At 36.7% G+C, this 13,183-nt stretch overlaps 1 protein-coding gene across 2 annotated transcripts in view; it reads right to left on the reverse strand.

Moving 5' to 3' along the window:
* LOC134654963 (synaptic vesicle membrane protein VAT-1 homolog-like) overlaps positions 1-13,183 on the reverse strand; it is a 47,095-nt gene that overhangs the window by 18,769 nt on the left and 15,143 nt on the right. For both annotated transcript variants that reach the window (XM_063510412.1, XM_063510411.1), the window contains exon 2: positions 1,652-1,781. In XM_063510412.1, the coding sequence (XP_063366482.1) occupies positions 1,652-1,781 (130 nt within the window). The remainder of the gene's footprint in view (positions 1-1,651; positions 1,782-13,183) is intronic.

Here is a 13,183-nt window from a genome sequence, read left to right on the forward strand (position 1 = left end):
ATTTCACTTTACTTGTTTTCTAATTACTTGTCTTTGAATACATTGTTTATGCATTGTACATATTTATAATGGAAACGTGTTATTTGCTTTCATCCATTTGCTTACCTTGGTAAGTGTTCGTTAGGTAATTGACATTAAATTTACTGAGTTATTTGCTGAGCCTTAAGTAGGTTAATAACTTGGTTTAATCTGCTTGCTTAAGTAGCCGACTCCGGCGACAGAAAAGGGCGTGGTGTATGATAAATTGATAATTGACTTTAAGTCAATATTATTCAGGTATGCGTACATCCAATATGTACCCATCATTATAAATATACCCATAAGACGCAATAATAATAATAAAAAATGTCGTACGGAAACCATACATAGGGGAAGTCCGGGTAAAGCGAACACCCCAGGCAAAGCGGATTCGGGCTCCCAATCCTAAACTATTCGACTTTGTCGCACCACGCGCCTATATGATGTTCAGGATCCTTCGCTCTATGAGCGGCAAGCGTCACAGGGAGCGGTCGCTGTGAGCGTCGTCGGTGACGAGTCAAAATGTGTTTTTAGTGTAAAATATTCGATTTTGAAAGGTAAGTACATTGTATGTTATTTTGTCACCGTAATTATCTCGAATTTTAATTCAAGATGCTTCTATTGCTTATTAAAGTATCTTCCTTTTACAACGCATTTATTTTAAAACAATCCAACGGTTATTTTTTTTTTAATTTTTAATTTCTTTAACTGACTGAATGGGCAAAGTGGATCGGGCAAAGCGGATAGCGTGTTCACTTTGAATTTATTAGGTAATTTTTTTTAATGATAATATTTTGTTACAGATGGTATATAAATATCACAAAAAGATCGATAATGGCTCCTGGCTAACAGACGTCATGGAAATGGCTATCAGAACGTGGATTCGCTGTGTTAAAATGTCTTCAGAAATGCCGTGAAGACTTATGCTTATGAAATCAGTGAAAATATATCAAAAGTTACTTGTGACAGCTTTTTCTAATGAATATTATTGAAATGATTTTATGTTGATTAATTTTCACTTAGTAAGTTCACTAAGATTTTATGAGTAATATTTGCTTTGCCCGGGGGCGAGTTTCACTTTGCCCGGCACCCTGGGCAAAGCGAATAAAATATCTTTTTTTACGTTTTGTTCAAAATTGCAGCAACTGTTAAACATTGGAGGCTAGTGTTGTTTTAAATTAAAAGATTATTAAGTAAAGACTTATTATTGATACTTTTTTCATTTCTTCCTGGTTAAATTTTTCTGTTATGTCAAGTCAAAGGTAAAGGTGTTCACTATGCCCGGACTTCCCCTACTCCACGGTGCACCAAGACTGCTGTATTTAACGGTCTCTGAAGACAAAGAAACTCAATTTGCCTCGGCTTTTAGTAAAACTAATGCACACAAATTTTAACCAGGCTACAAATACGCCGGGATCGGTTTTGGCCGAAATATGAGTCATCATCAGAAAATAAATTTAAATTTATTAGGCTTACAAATTAATATTTTCTGAAACAGATTTTTTTTCTCGTGCTTATGTCCACGGAAAGAAAGATATGTAAGCACCGACAGTTGGGCACTAATTCACTATACAACATACTCGTAAAAGATGTAAGTATACGGACAGATGGACTACCCGAAGCAAAATCGTACCTTGAAATTGGTGACACCCTCGCCGACCTGTTCGATCTCTCCCGCGCACTCAAAGCCGAGGATGAAGGGGGTCTTGGGCGGTGAGTCGATGGCGCCCTGTCGCACGATCAGATCCTGGAAGTTGAGGCCACTGGAACAATGGAGACGACACGTCAGTAAACAATACATGGGAAAATACACCTTAATGAGACGGGACAAAGGATCATGGGACGAATAGGTACTTAAGGTCACTTTTCGCTAGAAACTGCCGCATTATATGATTAAGGTAAGTATTGAAGATTATGCCTTATAAGACTTAACGTATTACATTCTATGATGAATTGGTTATCTATACCTAGTCTATGCCTACTAGCTGTCACATCCCATGACTCTTTCATTCCGATCTTTGCTCCGCTCTCAAAACCATCTAATATTAAGTAATTTGTGTTGTCCTCGTAGATATATAAATCTAAATTAATCATAATAATCACAAAGCTATTTTTATTATCTGACGAAAGATTTGTTTGTGCTTTATATATAAAATATAGAGCTGCATTAATCGCGAGGACTCGACTTGTGAGAATCCTCGGTATCCTCTATAGCACCCAGAGTGCAATAGTAAGCTTGTCTGGTCATACGCCGAAACAAAAACAATGCCTTTTGCGGATAGCCCATTATGTTTCAAACGATTCCATTTTTGTTGCAGAGATTTAGGGCGGCGATACTGCTAAGTTTAAAAAGGGTTACTCATATACGGAAACAAAAACAATTAAACCCTTGCCATGTTAACATGTAACTTTTTCACGCGCCATTCCCTTTTTTAGATGGGACCCTAGATCTAAACACATATTTTTTAAATGTTTTCAACCCTAGAGATTTAATATTTGATTTCGCACTGGAATTCTTTTGAACGATCGGCTTTTGTTTACGTGCACTGAACATTAAGGATAAACAATAATATGACTGTCGTAGCAAAGGTGGTACTGTCAGAATTAAGATGAGCCTACGTTGCATATTGATAAGTTAGATCCTATCTAACACTGCGTTAAAGCACCCACATAAACCGTTCAGGATCTCAAGTTATTTGGAACGAGACAAGCTACTGCCCTACACAATGGGAGTTGCTCATCGTGTAATGCTGTGTAATCCAGCACAGTACACTGTTTGTTTAATCGTACATGAGGCGGTCGGTTTAACTTTATCGTGCAACGATTTAATAAAACTGGTAATTAACGGAGTGGGGCATGGAATGCGACAGCCATTTGTTATTATGCCAGAGGCGCAAGCGGCATAAAGATACCCACATTTAAATATTTAACGCTGACGTATCAATCAACATCAATATGGAGGCCCTCTACTGCGTCTTACTATTGTTATGCAGTGTAATAAGTTTTCATATATGTACATCACCTTCATGTAGGTCAGTTCACAGTTGGTTTGTCGCTCATTTTTGACGAGTAGGTACCTAAACTCGTTAGATTTCGTGATTTTCGTGGGAGAGAAGACGATTGAGATTCGAATTGCTTGTAGTATCTGATATGATGATTACATAACCATAATTGAGGGGAAAATAGAAGCAACGAAGTGCACAGGAAGTCCAAAATATATCTACATATTTAGTCGTACATAAGTTTATAAGTGGGTACCTAAGTAGATCAAGCTAAAAATAAGGTTAATGTAGATCGTATTAGGAACTCGAAACAATAGCTGAGAAACAACTTGAATGGCGATTTGTCCATCGACAAGACCTAGTCTGTTCAATTTATGAATGGGATGATCAATCGTCTTAAATATAGACTATAATACTTTACTTCTGTAGGACGAATGGGCATCGCGTAGGTAAATAAAAGCTGTTCTAGTTTTTTTTCTGACGCTCTTCAATTTGATGTGAATATTTGATCGAATGAGCTATAAAGATAATAATATATGCTTAAATATTCAGTAAAAGCAGCGTCTGCGTCATAGCCCCAGATTGCGAGTGTTTAGTTTATACGCACGAAGCACGGATCGGAAGCACCGTAGAGGCAACGGTATAACTGTTTTCAGGAACCTGTTTCAAGTGTATCGCAAACAAATTGCGATTTATTGCAATAGAGAAACTGCAATAAGTACTTAACAACTTAATTTTTTAATCGCTTATTTTATTGAATTCAAATTATAGGTTACTAAGTACAAGTAGCAATTAAATTGCTTTCAGAACCTAAAATATCGTTATAAGATGATTATTTAAATCTTGTTTGGCAGCTGAAACCAAATGATCCATCATATACCTAATGTGCAGCCAGTGCGCGAATATAAATTCCTCGTCAACACACTACAACCTTTAGGTGTCGATAGATATAAGTAGATGTGTTAATTAATGAATATGTAACAACAGTCATGCACGTTGTAGATTGTTTGGCGCGGTGCGTGCCGCGCGTTACAAATACAAACCGCGCAGTGGCCGCCGTAATCGATCCGACTTGCGATTGTCCCCTTGCGACATCTAGTCTGTGTCTGTATGACTTATACTTGTCTGCTGAGGTGTTACAACAATCGCACGATCGAGTCGATGGCTCGGAAGAACTAGTATAAAAGCGCTCTTGGACAACGAATAGTTGTTATGAATAAAAAGTTCACCTTGCACTAGCTACCCAAGATCAATACTTGCACCGCACTCTAATCTAACTAATGAGAATATATGTCCACACGTCTACTATGTTACGTCTTCAATAGCAATGCGTACTTGTAAGGGTATGCCCGCATACTTGCATGTCTGCATTAACTGTCAATCTGACCATTATTATTAGCATATATATTTCCTACCTGCATATTAAAATGATAAATTAGCAACCGTTAGGTAATAGGAAAGGAGTAGGTACTAGCGATACCTATCTAATCTAATACCTTTAAACGAGCAATTCTTGTTTATTTATATATTTATTTATATATATATTTCGTGGATCTCGGAAACGGCTCTAACGATTTCGATGAAATTTGCTATACGGGGGTTTTCGGGGGCGAAAAATCAATCTAGCTAGGTCTTATCTCTGGGAAAACGCGCATTTTCGAGTTTTTATATGTTTTCCGAGCGAAGCTCGGTCACCCAGATATTTATCCATTACAATATTTCATCGCAAGCATAAGAAAAGATATAATAAAATAAAAAAAGATCAAAACAGTATTTAAAATAAAAATCATTTAAGAACTTCTCGAGATAATCGATGAGAATGGTCTTGGGTATGTCAAATAATACTCTCACATTTACTAACACAGTCACGAGTTGTGTTTACGTATAGCCGATTAATTTTACTGCCATATGCCGCTGTTGTTTAAACAATTAGGCCCCGCTTTTTATAAATTTTACGTCGCCTTTTACTGCGAGTGCGAGTCGTAAACCCTAAAACAGCTATTGGAGTTAAATCATTGCACACCTAACTAACTAGGAAGTGCCAGCTAAGCCAAAAATACCCCTTCGCACATAATGCACCCAGTAGTTCATATTCCTACAATGTAGCGAGTGTACCTAACTCCTTGGTTTTCCCAATGCAATTTGTTTCGCGTGTTTACGATCCAATTGCGACTGGATATCGTATAACGCGGATTTCAGGTTGTTTGGAGCTCTTATTTAGGTACAATCCCCTATTTGTCATTGCTTTAATTACCTAGGATTTAGGTCTTAAACCTTGGACGTATATTTATTTACACCCCTTAAAGTTTGGGATTGCAGCGGTCGGAAATGGAGTCTTAATTGTCTTAGATAGTAATTTGCTGTAAGATTTGCTCTAACAAGGTATTTGCTTTACTTTAGATCATATTAGATTGTCGTTTGTTTACACATTTTATATTTTTTTTCTACTCCAGCACTTAAATGTGTCAATTAAATGACTGACAGTGATATCTAAAGCAATGTCATTTGAATGATTTGTCTATAGGCTCATAAGATGACTGCTAGCAGTCATCTTATGAGTATAATAAAACTGCTTTATTTTTTTTAAAGATACAAGTTCCGATCAACTTGATTGAAAGAGGTGTTTTCATTTACAATAATAACTTTTTTTTTTTTAAATAATAACCCAATTTTTTTTAAATAATAACTCTTTTTTTTTAATAATAACTTTTTTTTTTTTTTTTTTTTTTTTTTTTTTTTTTTTTTTTTTTTTTTTTTTTTGCTGCAGCTGTCATAGAAAAAGTAATGTATGCAACAGCTCATAATTGGTTCTTAAAATTCTCGGGTCTTTTTTTACAAAACTCGACTACGTCTCGTTTTGTAACTTCGACCCTTGAATTTTAAGAACCCTTATTATATCACTGTTGCATAAACTACTATACTAATATTGTTTAATTGCATAAAGTGAATATCAATGCAGCGTAGGGGCTATAATGCACACGCTCCCCTCGGGCTTGGAACACGCAGCCGACCGCCCCACAATAGTCAACATTAATGCATTAAAGCTTCGTAATTCCGAATAATTACGGCGACATCGGAGTCGCATGACCGTGCCATACTAGTTCAGCTCCCTGTTCGCGCCCGCATGCTTTTTATTGGGTGAATTGGACGCGGGCACTATCGTTTTATAATCAAAAAAGCTTAGTACCATATCGACGATTCCTGGGACCCACATTGCTCCGGAATGTTAAGCCGAGATAATCTGTCGAGCCTCGTATCGAATTTTACACACGCTACCTGACCGCTTACTCGTATTCAACAGACTTGAATGGCTTCCTTTAACAACAATAGTCGGTAATGCGCACCTTATACGCAGGTAGGAGACTTTTAGTTATTAATCCGTAAATTTACTGACGCATTGTCACAAAAGTTTTAATCCATGTCTACGATGCACGGTTTCAACATACCTAAATTGTATCACGACATTATAAATTAAGCTTGAAGTTTTGGGCACTCGTGGTAAGCGGTTGTTGCTAGTTGCATGTCAACAAGCGTTACACTTGTGTCAAGGCCCCAACCCCCGGTCGTCGACTGTTCCAATTCCCCGAGCCCCTGAGCGAATTACCATGAGACTTGTGCCAACAACCCTGCCCTCCTTCGCCTATCTTAATTACCTGCTATTTCCATAACCTTTAAGATAAAATTAACCCGATTAACGCCAGTTTAAGGTTTTATGCTACTGCCACCTAAATTTGGTTTGTTTGTACACCTTTTGTAAGTATTACAAAATAAAATCAAACCGCTTAATCTTTCATTGTTTTGAAAAACAATGATGTGGCAAATTCAAATACGAGCCATTAAAAGTTCCAACAACCCAGACAACGAGACAATTCGTCCATAGAGAGTGTTCACATTCAGTGCATCCTGAAGTTTAGTTAAAACAACGTTAAACAATTTAATATCGGGTGAGTAATCCTCGCGGGGTGAGTAATTGTAGATTGCATTGGGGTTGAAACGGCGTCGCGACGTCGCGCCGCCGGTAGGCGAGGCAGACACGATCGACCTGCACCGACAAGGGGTGATATTTTTAACCTCGACACTACCTAGCCTAGGTCCTAGGTCACCTACATAAATTCCTCAGGGGAAATAATTCTTGGAATCATGGAACTTATATGTATTTAATTGAAACAACACATAAAGGGTGTGAAAACTCGCAAAATTTAAGAGATAAAATGTTTTTGAAAAACACAATCAGTCCTGGTTAAATTGATGTTAAGAATAGGGCTTGCAATCCGGATATCCGGATATCCGTTTTATCCGGTTATCCGTCCTATTTACTATCCGGATTTAAATGAAGTAGATATCCGGATAAATCGAATAATTCGAATACTAAAATAAAATAAAAAACTATTTTAAAAACGTGGAAAGTTATAATGGTAATCACGTTGTCGGTTGATTTTATTTATTAGAATACATTTTTACGTTATAAAAACTGTTTATTTCAATATTATTGCCGACTACTCCCTTATTTTTTTTTTTAGATATTTGAGATATTCTTATGCAGATCGACCTAGCTCCGTAAAAGTAAATGCAATGTAAAATCTCAACAAGATGAGACTATTCTTACAGTTAGAAGATATTCGATTCTCTAAATATTACCAAAACCTAGTGGTTTTGATAAAAACCTTGGCAGTTCAAGAAATGAATTTTACAGCGCAGACTGCCAATATTAAATGGAGGGTTGAAGTATCGGCATACCCTAGTAAATTATTACAAATATAGTTTGTGTCACCTGTTCGAAAAACCATATCTAATCTAATCAAGTAATTAAACTTAAAGGTTGTATAAGAAATCTTTGCCGAAACTATAGTTTTTAGTTTTTGGTGAGTATAATTTCATTTTGCCATTATCACGTCACGTGGCAACTCAACACAGTCGTGCGTAGGTATTGACTGAACTAACCTAACCTCACGGTTACACCAGCACATCATATATATGCACTTGCACATCAGATTAACCATTTCGACGCCAATGGCCGATATATCCGCACCGTAGGTAGGTTCAACGCCAAAGACCGATTAATCTGTCAGCTCCCACGGCTCATATATGAGCCAGAACGCTTATGGTGACGTCATATCGTGGAATTCGACAGGTTAATCGGTCACAGACCACAAAGTAACATAGACCTACGTGCATATGCATAAAGTTAAATTTCAGTTTTGACATTTCGGTGACGTGGCGTCAGCATGACAGCTTTTGTGTTTGACACGGCATCGAAAAGGTTAAAAGCATCGATAAAATGGTAGAACGGCAAAAAATTGCTTAATACTTGCTGCTACGCAGCCTTGTGTACGTAAAATTGTATTATATTACACTTTTTATTAAGTTCGTGTGAGTTTTATTAAATAAAAAGTAAGTATTCGAATTATCCGTTTTATCCGGATAGTAAAATAATAAATATTCGAAATATCCGGATACGAAAAATGGGCGGATATTGCAAGCCCTAGTTAAGAAGATAGGACAATTAAATATAAGAAGCTCATTAGTTACTCTAACAAAAGTAACTTAGTTTGAGTAGCATTCAGTCGGTAATTAAATTTGAAGTAGTTTAAGGCTCGCGTAACTTCGAAATTCAATTAAGGCGTCTTTGAATAGTGGATAATTTACGTCAATAACACACTTTTCAGTTAAGTAATGAAGTATGCCACTGCCAACTTATAACAGGAAACAAAATCAAAAGCATGAACATTTGTAAGTTGGCACTCTTCTAGTGGTTTTCTTGTCGAAATAGTGATTATTGTCTTCTTTGCGAGCACAGTGACTTATTGTTACTAAAAGGTATAAATTTCGTAGCGTTCACGGTGAAGGAATTTGCGCAAGTCGGATGTCGAGCGTCACGTTCCATTGCGCTTCGGCGAAATCCTTACAGCCAGCACTGGCGCCCGCGCGATATTGCATCTCCAACTTTACTACGTTCATTTTCAATACGAGCATTCCAGTCGACAGAATCGGGAAGGTAATCGAAGACGTTGAGGCGGAAGACTTTAATTTATAAGCCCCATCGTCGCTGGTTTAAAAAAAAGAAAAAACCGGCCAAGTGCAAGTCGGACTCGCGCACGGAGGGTTCCGCACCATCAACAAAAAATAGAGCAAAACAAGCAAAAAAAAAACAAGCAAAGAAACGGTCACCCATCCAAGTACTGACCCCGCCCGACGTTGCTTAACTTCGGTCAAAAATCACGTTTGTTGTATAGGAGCCCCACTTAAATCTTTATTTTATTCTGTTTTTAGTATTTGTTGTTATAGCGGCAACAGAAATACATCATCTGTGAAAATTTCAACTGTCTAGCTATCACGGTTCGTGAGATACAGCCTGGTGACAGACGTACGGACGGACGGACGGACGGACGGACGGACGGACGGACGGACGGACAGCGGAGTCTTAGTAATAGGGTCCCGTTTTTACCCTTTGGGTACGGAACCCTAAAAAGGACTAAATGTCAAAGTAAATCTTTCACTATCATGCATCGTTATTCGAGAAGGCGTAGCATGTTTAGTACAGAGACGTCATTGTAATGCGTCGTGGGTGCTACACAGAATGGAATGGTAAATAATGAAGGATGTTTGGCTTTAGCTTCATACTTCAAGTTCTCGGTGGAACATGTTTATCGCAAGTTATACAGCGCCAGTGGTGGTAAAGCAAACCAGTAGGTCCTTGAAACTTAATTTGCATGGGATGGAATGGAATTAAGCCGCGTAATTAGTGATAATTGGGTCCAATTAGGAGAGTTGATGAATAAGCTTTAAAACTGCCGAATGATACCTTGCAGATAAAAGCTTAAATTAGTAGCCAATTTTATTATATTGATATATTTTTTCAGCGTAGGAACACAGAATACTTACATAAAATTACCTACTTGGTACAGGAGTTCTACTGCCTAATAAATCAAATGTTTGAAGCATGCTGTTCTTCCCTAAGGCATAACATGTTCTCTTCTAGGCGGGTCAGCACAGTTCATAATGTATGAGAGCTCTACATGAATTCTCACACTAGAGATTTTTTGAGATGTGATAACCTATGTTGCAAATACTATATTTTAAAAAAAATCTCCACAAAATATGTCACATGGTTTTAATAAATCCAAACTATTATTAAAATAGAAAAAATATATCAAAACATGAATCCGACACTCGAGATTTTTTAATATGCAGTTCTCAAACATATACTCATTATGTATTTATATTTTCTCCCAGCTTGACACCAAAACCAGCTCCCAATAATGTTCTTTATTAAAAATATTTTTTTATATAAAAATAACAACTATGTGTACATAACAATTACATGTTAATTAAGCTCTGTATATTTACTATATCCTACAAAAAAATCTCTCACGTAAATTAATCCATTTAATTACTATTAACCATTTTTGTTTTGAAAATGTTTTCGTTGCTTCGAGAAAATGGACAGTGGGTTTGTTTTTCACTTTCTCAAATCTCTTTCTCATGTTAGTGTAACAACAAAAAATCTCCCACGTATATGTAATATTGTATGGAATAAAACCATTATTAAATCATCCAAGCTATTTAAATTACCCTAAATGGCGGGTACTGATTCACTGTAGAGAACGTTTTATCGACTTCCATATCTCCGTCTCACTTCAATGTTCGCGGCAGACGATTGTTCCGCTTCAACAGCCGAGAGTTCGCGATCCGGTCGACCGTTAATTCTCCCATGACTATCTTACCCAGTTTCATCGGTATGCGTTGCGCGCTTACTTAACACACCTCAGGCCAAGCTCCTATAAAACGCGCAATGCATGCATGCATTGCGGTATCTCCTATACGTCACATATGTCAGCTATGAGGCTATGACATGGCTATGACAGACTGTGGCAGTTAGTTCCAAAGAAGTATACAGACTTGTCTACCCACCATAAAGTTTAGCGTAAAGAGAATATATCACTCCTTAGTGAAAAACCATAGGGTTTGTGCGAAGTTGAGCGTTATGTCAATGCTAATAAAGATGATGGTTTGACTTACGGAAATGAATAATATAATATCATTTTATTTTATATTTCCAATTCCCGTTTCATTTACACCCAATATTAAATCTTTTTCCGTAATAAAATGCGTATATAATTACTGTCTTCATCTGTATTTATTTTATTTCTTGAACCCCCGTTATTCATAAACGCGCTACAAACCTCAATTAGCTAATAATAGTAATAATCGTTTGTCCTTATCTGTCACTTTAACTTATGTATTTGTAAGTAAGGGATAAACATAATTGAACTAAATCAGGCCCGTAAAGTTTATGAATAAAGTGGTTAATCTTTATTGCACAAAAGAAAAACCTTATAGTACAAGAGGCGGACTTAATGCCATAAGGCATTCTCTACCAGTTAACGATGGCTTGTCCTCCGGCCCATTTGATCGATGACCTCCTTTGATTATTTATTTTTAATGGACGCCAAAATCCAGACAGGAACTTCGATTTTGACATTTACCACAGTAATGCAGTCGGTAGCAATGTCGCGCTTCAAAATTGCTGCAGTCGACTGCATTGCTGTAGAAAACGTGAAAAAGGTCATTCAAAGGGTAATAGGGTTATATACACCGCGGGATTTAATAACCCGAAAGATTGAAACCAACGATTTTAGAGCCTAATTAGAGTATATAAAGTTATATAACACATAGTCCAAAAACCCTTAATTTAAGAGATATTAATTATTTAAAACAAATCACAAGTAAAAAAATCTCAATTCTAACACACCCTTATGCGTGACGTAGCCACCAACTAATTTTACACGCAGACGCACTAACTACATGGTTATTAGCCAGTTTCACTTAATTAAGTTTGATATCCTACAAAAAGGTTTCACTACCGAAATTTTGTTCTGTTCTCAATCACGAGAGTACAAACTATTTACCTTTACGATAACTGGCTGATAGTTTGACGAAAATGACGAAATTGATGTCAATAAAATGACATATTTCATATGTCACACAAGATATGCGCAAGATAACATCTTTAAATTTGATTGACTGTAATAAATAAAATTCATTTAGCGGATATTCACTTTGTGTACGGATTTGGAAACCCGAAGAACTATGTGCTTCCGGCACGACGGACCCACTTCAGCCTAGAAGTTCGTAAATTGGCTAGACGAACAATACCCTGAGAGGTGGATTGGCCGTGGAAGCAACGTCTTAACCTGGCCCGCCCGGTCACCCGACTTAACGCCATTGGTTTTTTTTCTATGGGGAACTCTGAAAGATAAGGAAGGAATACTCAACACCAGTGAACTCTGGAGAAGAATTATTAATAAAAATTCGAACGGCTTCCGAAGAAATAAAGAACACTTTTGTAAACCTAAATAATGAAATCCGTTTAAAATTAAATCTTTGTGCTGAAAACGGTGGTACACACTTCGAAAACCTAATTCATTAAATTAATAAAAAAGCGTAATTGTTTAACATAGTTGTTTATTTTACTTTACTCAGTATAAATCAACACATCGAGAATTTAAAATACGTACTGATAAGCATGATCGATATTTTAACAAAAGGTCATTCAAGTAATCATCCCTTTCCAGGTGTAGTATGAGTTAAAACAATAAGAGGCATGATTTCTTTCGGATATAATCATGGTTAATGGCTTTGGTTACCTCACTCAAAGGAAAAGATTTTATCGCAAAGTTTCAACAATAATAACTGCACTATACCTACTGTTGTAGTAATTAATAAAGTTTTGATACAATTTGTGGTATTTTGAGGTGCCAATCAATTGAAATAATTTCAACGTAAACCTGATCCTAGACATAACTTGACACTTCTTGTCATGGAACACATGTCACTGCATTCGCCGTGCATCGTATGATATCGGAGTGATTCATGAAATGTCATGCTCGCTCTCTGTTTCTCTACTTGAGATTAATTAAACTCGCTCACTCTCTGAATAAAGGTTTGTTCACAAAGAAGCGGTAAATTAATATGATTTAATTTGTACTGAAATAGTAGTTTAATTAAAATATATAATTGGACCCATGTTGATATAACATTATTTACTCGTACTGTCGTCAAAAATACGTGATTTAAATCTTTCGGGTTATTAAATCCCGCGGTGTATAAAATGAAATGATGCATTAATAAAACTTTAGTTCAGGGATCGGATACCGGTATTT

The sequence above is a fragment of the Cydia amplana genome, chromosome 16, assembly GCF_948474715.1.
Source record: "Cydia amplana chromosome 16, ilCydAmpl1.1, whole genome shotgun sequence".
Lineage (NCBI taxonomy): Eukaryota > Metazoa > Arthropoda > Insecta > Lepidoptera > Tortricidae > Cydia > Cydia amplana.